This window comes from Microcaecilia unicolor, chromosome 1 (genome assembly GCF_901765095.1).
Source record: "Microcaecilia unicolor chromosome 1, aMicUni1.1, whole genome shotgun sequence".
In the NCBI taxonomy this organism is placed as follows: Eukaryota; Metazoa; Chordata; class Amphibia; order Gymnophiona; family Siphonopidae; genus Microcaecilia; species Microcaecilia unicolor.
The window spans coordinates 464,489,497-464,501,903 of NC_044031.1; the positions used below are offsets into that span (position 1 = coordinate 464,489,497).

General features: G+C 46.1%; 1 protein-coding gene across 4 annotated transcripts in view; it reads right to left on the reverse strand.

Annotated features, from left to right (window-relative positions):
- PPP4R1 (protein phosphatase 4 regulatory subunit 1) overlaps window positions 1-12,407 on the reverse strand; it is a 309,323-nt gene that overhangs the window by 165,838 nt on the left and 131,078 nt on the right. For all 4 annotated transcript variants that reach the window (XM_030213410.1, XM_030213404.1, XM_030213420.1 and 1 more), the window contains one exon: window positions 9,532-9,678. In XM_030213410.1, coding sequence (XP_030069270.1) covers window positions 9,532-9,678 — 147 coding nt within the window. The remainder of the gene's footprint in view (window positions 1-9,531; window positions 9,679-12,407) is intronic.

The window sequence follows — 12,407 nt, forward strand, 5'->3', positions numbered from 1 at the left end:
AAAGAACGTAACGAGAAAATCACAGAAAAGATTATCGGATTAAACTGAAAGAAGCGAAGAGGGAAATACGGCTAGCGAAAGCACAAGCAGAAGAAAAAATGGCTGAAGATGTAAAGAGAGATGGCAAGACCTTTTTCAGATATTACTACTACTAAGATATATTGGAGAAAGGAGAAAAGATAGGAATGGAATTGCAAGACTGAAAGATAATGAGAATGGCTATGTGGAGAGTGATGAGGATAAAGCGAACATGCTAAACAATTATTTCTCTTCAGTGTTCACGGATGAAAATCCTGGAGAAGGACCGTGGTTGGCTGTCGAGGGAATATCTGGGATTGGAGTGGATTTTGCGCCGTTTATGGAAGAAAGAGTTTATAAACAACTTGAGAATCTAAAGGTGGAGAAAGCTATGGGGCCAGATGGCCTACTTCCCAGGATACTGAGGGAGGTCATAGAGGTCCTGGCGGGACCTCAAAGATTTATTTAAGAGATCTTTAGATACCGGAGAGGTTCCGCAGGACTGAAGATGAGCAGATGCGGTCCCCTCTTCACAAAACTGGAGACAGGAAGATGTGTGAAACTACAGACAGGTAAGTCTCTCATCAGTGGTAGGAAAAAAAATGGAGTTGCTGCTGAGATAAAGGATAGTTAACTTTCTACAAGCCAACAGGTTACAGGATTCGAGGTAACATGGCTTTACATAAGTACATAAGCATCGACATGCTGGGACAGACCAAGGGTCCATCGAGCCCAGCACCCTGTCACCGACAGTGGTCAAAAGAACAAGCAATTTGTCCCGCCCTCCTAGAAATACTGTATTATCCCCTTGTCCATTCAATAATATTCTATGGCCTTTTCCTCCAGAAAGCCGTCCAACCTTTTTTTGAAGTCTGCTAAGTTAACCGCCTTAACCATTTTTTCCGGCAGGGAATTCCAGAGTTTAACTACGCGTTGAGTGAAGAAAAATTTCCTCCGATTCATTTTAAATTTACCACACTGCAGCTTCATCGCATGCCCCCTTGTCCTAGTATTTTTGGAAAGCGTAAACAGACGCTCCACATCGACCCGTTCCATTCCACTCATTATCTTATAGATCTCTATCATATCTCCCCCTCAGCCGCCTCTTCTCTTTACCAAAGGAAAATCCTGCCAAACAAATCTTATCGACTTCTTTGATTGGGTGAACAAAGAACTAGGTGACGGACATATGTTAAATGTAATCTACTTGGATTTCAGCACAGCATTTGATACGGTCCCCCACAGAAGACTCCTGAATAAGCTGAGAAGGCTTAACTTAGGACCAAAACTGGATAGGAAACTGGTTGACTGACAGGTGGCAGAGGGTGGTGATAAATGGAATCCGCTCGGAGGAAAGGAAGGTGAGCAGTGGTGTTCCTTAGGGGTCGGTGTGAGCCCAATTCTGTTTAATATATTTGTGAGAGATATTGCTGAAGTGTTGGAAGGAAAGGTTTGCTTTTTTGCAGATAACATGAAGATAACCAATATAGTGGATACCCTGGAGGGAGTAAAAACAATGAGAAGGGATCTCCAAATGTTAGAAGAATGTTCGAGGGTCTGGCAGTTAAAATTTAATTGATCTAAGTGATATATCAAGAAACCTGTTCACACTTAAAAAGTAAACTAAAAATATAACAGTGCACTGTGAAACACAATTTTTTTTGTTTTAAATATGCTAATAGTGCTCAGTGGAGGGGGTTATGTCCACAGGACTCACTCGCAGTATATACTGCTTTAAACCCCTTTTAAAACATCATCGCACACCACCTCCTTCTCCTACTTTCTATTACATAATGTATAAAGCTGTTATTAAATATGTCTATTGCATCCAAAAAAATTACAGGAATGTTGAACAGATGTTGCTACTTAGCTCGTTTCGGGTATTAGAGTGTATTAATCTAAGTTAAAATTTAATGCCAAGAAATGCAGTGTGATGGAGTGCAGAAACCCAAAAGAGAGATATCAGATAGGAGGGGAGAGATCAGTAAGCTCAACTCAGGAGAGAGATCTTGGGGTATTGGTGTCAGAGGATCTGAAGGTTAAGAAACAATGTGACAAGGCAGCAGACGTGGCCAGAAGGATGCTAGGCTGCATAGAGAAGGGTATAACCAGCAGAAAAAAAGGACGTTTTGATGCTCCTCTACAAGTTGTTGGTGAGGCCCCACTTGGAGTATTGTATCGTTTTAGAGGCCGTATCTTGCTAAAGATGTAAAAAGACTTGAAGCGGTGCAAAGAAAAGCTACAAAAATGGAATGGGGTTTGTGTTGTAAACCGTACAAGGACAGACTTGCCAACCTGAACATGTATAACTTGGAGGCAAGGAGAAACAGGGGTGACATGATACAGACGTTCAAATATTTGAAAAGTATTAATCCGCAAACAGACCTTTTCCTGAGACGGGAAGGTGGTAGAACTAGAAAACATGAATTGAGGTTGAAGGGGGGGCAGACTCAGGAGTAATGTCAGGAAGTATTTTTTTTTTTTTTCAAGGAAATGGTGGTGGATACATGGAATGCCCTCCCGCGGGAGGTGGTGATGAAAACGGTAATGGAATTCAAACATCCTTGGGATAAACACAAAGGAATCCTGTTTAGAAGGAATGGATCCATGGAATCTTAGTGGAGATTGGGTGGCAATGCCAGTAATCGGGAAACAAAACCGGTGCTGGGCAGACTTCTACAGTCTGTGCCCTGATCGTGACTGAATAGATATGGATGGGCTGGAGTATAAATTTTAAGGGGCTTTGACATTAGCTTCAGAACTGTTAGTACAAGAACAGTGCTGGGCAGACTTCTATGGTCTGTGCCCTGAGAATGACAAGGACAAATCAAACTCGGGTATACACATAAAGTATCGCATACCAAGTAAAATGAGTTTATCTTGTTGGGCAGACCGGATGGACTGTACAGGTTTTTTTTTTATCTGCCGTCATTTACTATGTTACTATGTTTTCAGATCAGAAATGAGCAAATGATGACAAATATTAGGCTAAGTGGAATGAAGTGCTTGTAAAAAAAATAAATAATATTTTAAGCTCTGACTGAACTGCACAGTACTGGTGCACTCTGAAATCATTTTATTACAGTACTGCTATGAAATCAAGTCTTAGTGGTTTTAGAAATAAACTTCATTTTGATTGGTGAGTAAAAATTCAATCAAGTAGCCATAAACAGTTATCTATACTTATACATTATTTTTAAAGATTATTTATTTATTGCACTTGTATCCCACATTTTCCCACCTATTTGCAGATATTGATATGGGATTTACTCCTTTGAAATATACAACCAAAAATTAAATAGACGATTTCAAAAAGATGTAAAATTTAATTTTCTATTGAGACTTAAAAGAAACAAAACAATGAGGAAAGAAAAGAGGAGGTTTTTGAGACTCCTCCATTTTCACAAAGCAGTAAATATATTCTAATTATGATTACCTCCTTTAACCAAAAAGGATGCTAAGTCTCATAGTGATAAGGATTCTTTGATGACAATGAACAAATTAAAGCAATGGCACTGTCATAGCATATTTTTCACTGATCAGTTCTATCCCTTATGTAGAAGCAGGATAACACTTTTTCTACTATGTTGAAAAAGCGAAGATACTTACCTGTAGCAGGTATTCTCCAAGGACAGCAGGATGATTGTTCTAACCTGTGGGTCGACATCCGCGTTGGCCCGGGAAACGGCATTTTGCAAGAGCAAAAAATAAACTTTTGCCAGAGTCTTCTAGCATGCATGCGGAGCAGACTAACCTCCCGCTCGCTGCGCAAGCGCGTCTCCTCAGTTAAATGAAAAAGCAAATAAAATGATAGTAACTCCAAAGGGGAGGTGGGAGGGTTTGTGAGAACAGCCTGCTGTCCTCGGAGAATACCTGCTACATGTAAGTATCTTCACTTTCTCCGAGGATAAGCAGGCTACTTTGTTCTCACACGTGGGGTATCCCTAGCATCCAGGCTCACTCAAAACAATGAACATTGGTCAATTGGGCCTTGCAATGACGAGGACGTAACACAGATTAACCTGAAACTATATACAGCTAGCTGAGAGTGCAGCCTGGAACAGAATAAAAACGGGCCTATGGGGGTAGGGTTGGATTCTAAATCCCAGATTCTGCAGCACTGACTCCCCAAACCAACTGTCGCGTCGGGTATCCTGCTGAAGGCAGTAGTGAGATGCGAATGTGTGGACTGATGACCACGTTGCAGCCTTGCACATCTCTTCAATGAAGGCTGACTAAGTGAGACACCGACGCAGCAATGGCATGGCCCTCCAGAGTCAGCCCAGTTTGGGCATAAGTGAAGGAAATGCAATCTGCTAGCCAATTTGAGATTGTGCGTTTTCCCGATGACTCCCCTCCTGTTGGGATCGAAAGAAACAAAAAGCTGGGCGGACTGTCTGAAGGGCTTTGTCTGCTCCACGTAAAAGGCCAGTGCTCTCTTGCAGTCCAAGGTGTGCAAACTGCTATCGCCAAGGTGGGCATGAGGTCGGGGAAAAAAACTGACTGGTTCAGATGGAACTCCGATACCACCTTCGGTAGGAATTTAGGGTGCGTACGGAGGACTACTCTGTTGCGATGAACCTTAGTATAAGGTGCATCTACCACTAGGGCCTGAAGCTGATTCTACGAGCTGAAGTAACGGCCACCAAGAAAATGACCTTACAGGTCAAGTACTTCAGATGGCAGGAATTCAGTGGCTCAAAAGGAGCTTTCAACAGCTGGGTGAGAACGACGTTGAGATCCCATGACACTGGTGGAGGTTTGACAGGGGGCTTTGACAAAAGCAAACCTCTCATGAAGCGAACTAAAGGCTGTCCAGAGATAGGCTTACCCTCTACATGTTGATGATAAGCACTAATTGCACTGAGGTGAACCCTTATGGGAGTTGGTCTTGAGACCAGACTCTGATAAGTGTAGAAGGTATTCAAGAAGGGTCTGTGTAGGACAAGAAAGAGGATCTAGGGCCTTGCTGTCACATCAAATGGCAAACCTCCTCCATTTGAAAGAGTAGCACCTCTTCGTGGAATCTTTACTGGAAGCAAGCAAGAGCAGTGAGACACCCTCTGAAAGACCCAAGGAGGCAAATTCTAAGCTCTCAGCATCCAGGCTGTCAGAGCCAGAAACTGGAGGTTGGGATGAAGAAGCGACCCCTCATTCTGGGTGATGGGGGCTGGAAAACACTCCAATCTCCACGGTTCTTTGGAGGACAACTCCAGAAGAAAAGGGAACTAAATCTGGTGTGGCCAGAAGGGTGCAATGAGGATCGTGGTTCCGCAGTCTTGCTTGAGTTTCAGCAAAGTCTTCCCTACTAGAGGTACGGAAGGATATGCATACAGAAGGCCTTCTCCCCAGTGAAGGAGAAAGGCATCTGACCTTGTGATTGATCTGAGTGGGAAAAAGATCCACTGAGGGGGTGCCCCACACTCGGAAGATCATGCAGGCCATGCCCATATTCAGTGACCACTCGTGAGGTTGCATTACCCTGCTCAGTCTGTCGGACAGACTGTTGTTTACACCTGCTAGATAAGTAGCTTGGAGAAACATGCTGTGACGGTGTGCCCGAAGCCACATCTGAACAGCTTCCTGACTCTGAAAGCCTTTAGAGCATTCCAAATCGCTCGCAATTCCAGGAGGTTGATCTGAAGACCTGCTTCCCAGAAGGACCAGGCTCCTTGAGTGTGAAACCCATCTACATGAGCTCCCCACCCTAGGAAGAATGCATCTGTCGTCAGCACTTTTTATGGCTGAGGAATTTGGAATGGTCGTCCCATGGTCAAATTGGACTGGATTGTCCACCACTGAAGAGAATTTTGAAAATCTATGGAGAGTTGGATCACATCCTCCAGATCCCCCACAGCTTGATACTACTGGAAAGGTAGGGTCCATTGAGCTGATCTCATGTGTAAACGTGCCATGGGAGTTACATGAACTGTGGAGGCCATGTGACCCAGAAGTCTCAACATTTGCCAAGCTGTGATCTGTGAGACGCTCGAACCATGGACACTGAGGACAGGAGGTTGTCTGCCCTTGTCTTGGGAAGATAAGACTGAGCTGTCTGTGTGTCCAGCAGTGCTTCAATGAATTCCAATTTTTGTACAGGAGTGAGATGGGACTTGGAGTAATTTATTACGAACCCCAGTAGCTCTAGCACCAGAATAGTCATTCGCATGGACTTCAGAGCACCGTCCTCCGAGGTGCTCTTCACCAGCCAATCATCGAGCTAAGGAAACACATGCACTCCCAGTCTGCTTAGCGATGCTGCGACTACAGCTAGACACTTTGTAAACACTCTGGGCGCAGACGCCAGGCCAAAGGGCAGTACAAGGTACTGAAAGTGCTATGTTCCCAGCCAAAATCGAAGATATTTCCTGTGAGCTGGAAGTATCAGGATGTGTGTGTAAGCATCCTTTAAGTCCATAGAGCATAGCCAATTGTTCTTCTGAATCATGGGAACCCATCCTGAACGTTTCTCGGACTAGAAATTTGTTCAGGACCTTTAGGTCTAGGATGGGACACATCCTCCCTGTTTTCTTTTGCACAAGGAAGTACCTGGAATAGAATCCCAGCCCTTCTTCCCCTGGTGGAACGGGTTCGATCGCATGGGCCTTTAGAAGGGCGGAGAGTTCCGCTGCAAGTACCTGCTTGTGCTGGGAGTTGTAAGAATGAGCTCCCGGTGGGCAATTTGGAGGTTTGGATTCCAGCTTGAGGGTGTATCCTAACCGGACTATTTGAAGAACCCACTGGTCGGAGGTTATCAGAGGCCAACTTTGGTGAAAAAACATTAATCTCCCCCCAACCGGCAAGTCGTCCGGAACGGACACTTTTACCGCGGCTATGCTGAACTGGAGCTAGTCAAAAGCTCGTCCCTTGCTTTTGCTGGGGCATCAGGCGCACGTTGTTGAGGAGAACGAGCGCGCTGGGACTGAGCCTGGGTAGGGCTGTTGGGAAGCCGGAGTGTACCGACGCCTAGCATAGGAATAGGGAGCACTCCTCTCCCCCCACCCCCCCCCAAAATACCTCTTAGTTGAGGAGGTTGTAGCAGAAGACACCTGGCGGCAGAGAGAATCCATAGCGTCATTATGCTTCTTGATCTGGTCAACAAGATCCTCTACTTTTTCACCAAAAAGGTTATCCCCCCTGGCAAGGTACATCCGCTGCTGGACCAAATGATCGAGGTCAGAGACACACAGCCATGAAAGTCTGCGCATCACTATGCCCTGACCAGCAATTCTGGATGCCACAAAGAGTCGTAAGAGCCCCTGGCCAGGAATTTACGACACGCCTTCTGCTGCCTGACCACCTAGCAAAAAGGCTCGGATTGCTTCAGAGGGAGGGCGTCAACCAAGCTAGACAGTTGCCTCACCGAGTTCCGCAAGTGGATGCTCATGAAGAGCTGGTAGGATTGGATTTGGGTGGCAAGCATAGTGGCCTGATACGTCTTCCTCCCAAAAGAGTCCAATGTCCTAGCTTTTCTGCTTGGGGGCACTGAGGCATAGTCTCTAATACTCTTGGCTCTCTTGAGGGCGGAGTCCACCACCATGGAATTGTGGGGTAACTGAGACCTCATCAACCCAGGTTCACAATGGATCCAATACTGGGAATCAGCCAGAGGGTGCGACCAGTTCCGCATAAGGACTTCCTTTAGTACCTTATGTAGAGGAGTCATCACAGCCTCCCTAGGTGGAGAAGGATAGTCCAGGACCTCGAGCATCTCAGCCCTGGGCTCATCCTCAACCTCCGTAGGAAAAGGAACAGCCGTAGCCATTTCCCGGACAAAAGATGTAAAGGACAGACTCTCCGGAGGAGTTAGTCTCATTTCTGGTGGAGGAGAAGGTTCAGAGGGAATCCCATAGGACTCATCAGTAGAAAAGTACCTGGGATCTTCCTCTGACTCCCACGAACACTCCTCTTCAGTATCGGATAAGACCTCTCTCAGAGCACTCCGAGACTGAGCCTGCCTCGATGTCGAGGATCGACATCCTCGATGGCGATGTGAAGACCTCTCTCAGAGCACTCCGAGACTGAGCCTGCCTCGATGCCAAGGATTGATGTCCTTGATGGTGATGTGAAGAGGCCGACTCCTGCCTGGACTGCGGCGAAGCTTCCTCCACTGACGTTGAAGGGGAGTCGACCTGGGTGGCAGCCGACACCGATGCCGCAAACGGCACCGAGGACAGGGACCTCACCATAGGTGAAGGGCCAGACGCTGCTGCAGCTGATTTTACGGAAGGCGCAAGCACCCCCGACACCGAAGCAGACTGGCGCAGCAGTCCTTCCAGATGCTCTGGAAGCAGGGCCTGGATGTGCTTGTCGAGAGCCGCCATCAGAGAAGGCTGCGGGGTCGGTGGAACAACCGGTGGCAGAATCTGCCGAGGTTTGGGAGCAGGTACCGGGCTGCCAGGAGACCGACTAATTGGCACCTCTTGTATAGAGGAGGAGCGGTCCTCCTGGCGCCGATGCTTCTCGGGTGCCGAGTCCCTCGACACCCCGGAGCTCCCGGCACCGTGTGTAGAAGGAGAGGAGATCGATGATGGTGCTTCTTCGCCTTCGCTTGACGCCCATCTCTGAGACTCCTCGGTACAAATGAGGATGATGTGGAATCCTCACGCCTCCTCAGGGACTGCATAACAGGAGGCCACGAGACAGGTGGAGACCCACTCAATGCCTCACTGCTCCCAGCGCGCCTTGGTCTCTCAGCAGCCATTACCTCTGTTCCCGACGTCGATGTTGACCTCGATACCAATGTCGAAGGACCGGACCGAACCCCAAAATGTTTCTCTCGCTGGCTTCTTGAGACATTTGAGTCCGTTTCTTCATACAAAGACATAGACTACAAGTGGCTGGGCTTTGGTCGGGCCCAAGGCACTGGATAGACCAAGAATGAGCATCGGTACCTGAGATGGTCCAGTTGCACAGAGTACAACGTTTGAAGCTGCTGGGTGTCTTCGATGACATGGGAGGAAAAACGACTTTGACTAAATCAAACGACGCAATTGTGCCAAAAAGGAAAGGGCACAAAAGGGGAGAACCTGACCGCGCAGCCTAAAGGCCGGCCTCGTCAAAAACTTAAAATAAAAGGGAAAAATAAACTAAGCCAAAAATAAAAGGGGAAAGTTTTTTTTTTGTTTGTAAAACAAATCAAAACAGTAGCGAAACTCGCGAAAGAAACGAAGACTCCTTTCCCGGGCCTCAACGAGGAGCATTGGAGGAACCTGCCGCACCTCACCGCGGAAAAAGAAAAACTGAGGAGACGCACAAGCGCGGTGCGCTCTGCATGCACGCCAGAAGACTCTGGCAAAAGTTTATTTTTTGCTCTTGCAAAACGCCGGTTCCTGGGCCGATGCGGACGTCAACCCACATGTGAGAACAAGCAGCCTGCTTGTCCTTGGAGAATATGAAATATCAAAACACAATCTTAAGTGGCATTCCATACTACAAAGCTGATATCATTAAGGAAACATTAGCTTGTGAAACCAAACAAAGGAATCCAGTTATAATTTATCTGCTACTCACAGCCACAGCTTCGGTCTTCACATCATCATTGCTGTCTGGAGCAGTCAGCTCTATCAGAACCGGGCAAACTTTGGTCTCCACGTCATACCTCTCAATGAGCTCCTGCTCTAGCAGCACTAGTAATGCTGCCTGACTTGTCTTTCTCACCTAGGAAAAAAAAAGTTAATAAATAAACGTGACTTGTAAAGAAGGCAAAACATCAAAGCAATCATCAAAATCAAGTCTCAGAGATCTATTAAATAAGTCTCCAAGAAAAAAAACATTTCCTTTTGCTTTCCCTCACCTAGACGTGCTACTCCGGTCTATAAATGAAATCTATAGAAAGCCAATATGGCAGAATGGAGAGGAGGAAAAAAGGTTATGGAAAAGATGGAGTCTGGCGAGATCAATATGGTGGCTACCGGAGTGTGTGCAGGTTGTGGATACGTATTGGTCAACATACCCTCCTTTGCATTTGTTTTTCTTGTCTAAATGGGAGGCACACAACAAGAGTGTTGTAGGGTGGATCTCATATTCCCCTGATACAGTCAGTTCTTTGGAAAGAGTTCAACTGAAGACCATCAACACTGCCCACTGAATATGTAAAGGGAAAAAGAACACTCGTAGGGCTATTCTACAATCTGGCAGGCCAGAAAGAGCAGACAATGAAATGTTAGCAGAAATTAGGAAAGTCAGCAAACGTGGTAACACTATAATAGTGGATGATTTCAATTACTCCAACACTGACTAGATAAACATCACATTAAGTTCCTAGATGAAGTAAATGACTGCTTCATGAACCAGATAGCTCAGGAACCAATAAGAAGGGGAGATATTTTAGATTTTGTCCTTGCAGGACTTGGTGTTAAAGGTAACAGTGCTACGTCCATTTAGCAACAGTGATCACAACATGATAAAATCTGTACTGAAGTGAAAACAAGGAAATCTACTGCATCAGCATTTAACTTTCAAAAGAGTAACTATGATAAAATAAAGAAAATGTTAAAAAAAAAAAAAAAAAAAAAAAGCTAAATGGAGCAGCTGCAAAAGGTTAGGCATTTAAATCAGGCAAGGATGTTATTTAAAAATACCATCTTGGAAGCCCAGACCAGATGAATTCCACATGCGAAGGGGAGACCAGAGGGTTAAAGGTAAGGTCAAAGAGGCTATTAGAGCCAAAATTCATTTTTCATAAAAAAAGATCCAAATGAAGAACACAGGAAGAAGAATTACAACTGGCAAATTGAAAAGAAGTATGCTGCAGAGGCAAACCTCATAGCAAAACCTTTTGCAGGTACATTAGAAGCAGAAAGCCTGCGAGGGAGTCAGTTGGATTGTTAGATCATCAAGGAGTAAAAGGTGCAGACTAAACATTTTGCTTTGATCTTCCCTGAGAAGGTTGTAAGGGAGCTACATGTACCAGAAAAGCTAAGTTACTTACCTGTAGCAGGTGTTCTCCAAAGACAGCAGGCATATATATTCTCAAATGTGAATGTCATCATCCATAGAGACTGGTGTGGACACTGCCAAGTGCACTGTTACTTTAAATCTTTGAGGCAGTGCCCCCACTGCACATTGTGCAGTCCCACCAGACATTCGAGCACAGGACCAGCAGTAAGGTATTAAAGCTAAGAAGACAACTCCAAGGAGAGGTGGGAGGGATGTGAGAATATATGCCTGCTGTCCTCAGAGAACATCTGCTAAAGGTAAGTAATTTAGCTTTCCCCAAGGACAAGCAGGCATAATATTCTCACATGTGGGACTCACTAGCTACCAAACTCACATTATAAATTAAATTTTTTTTTTGGGTAACTAAGTAGATAGTGAGCCCGGTGGAAAATAAGGGCCACTGGGTGGAGCTGACTTTAGTAGTAAAAAGATTCTGCAGGACTGCTTGTCCAAACTGGCTATCCTGCCTAGAATGCTGCTCCAGACAGTAGTGAGCAGTGAAGGTGAAGATAGAAGACCACATAGTTGCCGCCTTACAAATGTCTTCAATGGAGGCAGAGCGTAAATGGGCTACTGAAGCCATCATGGTTCCCACATCATAAGCAGTGACCTGGCCATGAAGGATCAGCTCGAGTACACGTGTAGGATATACAGAGGGGCATAATCGAACGAAAACGTCTATCTCCATGGGCGTTTATCTCCGAGAACGGGTCTCTGAAGGGGCGGACCGAACCGTATTTTGGAAAAAAATAGACGTCCATGTTTTATTCGACAATTTGTGAGCTGGGCGTTTTTGTTTTTCAGCGATAATGGAAAATGAAAGCGCCCAGCTCAAAAACGAATAAATCCAAGGCATTTGTTCGTGGGAGGGGCCAGGAGTCGTAGTGCACTGGTCCCCCTCACATGCCAGGACACCAACCAGGCACCCTAGGGGGCACTTTTACAAAAAAAAAAAAAAAGGTAAAAGAGCTCCCAGGTGCATAGCACCCTTCCCTTGGGTGTTGAGCCCCCCAAATCCCCCTCAAAACCCACCGCCCACAAGTCTACACCATTACTATAGCCCTAAGGGGTGAAGGGGGGCACCTATATGTGGGTACAGTGGGTTTGGGGGGGCGGTGTGGAGGGCTCCCATTTACCAGCACAAGTGTAACAGGTGGGGGGGGGGGGTGGGCCTGGGTCTACCTGCCTGACGTCCACTGCACCCCCTAATAACTGCTCCAGTGACCTGCATACTGCTGCCAGGGAGGTGGGTATGACATTTGAGGGTGAACATAAAAAGCTGTGAAACGGCATATTTTTGTGGTGGGAGGGGGTTTGTGACCACTGGGGGAGTCAGGGGAGGTCATCCCCGACTCCCTCCAGTGGTCATCTGGTCATTTAGGGCACTTTTTGGGGCCCTATTCGTGGAAAAACAGGGTCCAGGAAAAGTGCCCTAAATTCTCGCTAAA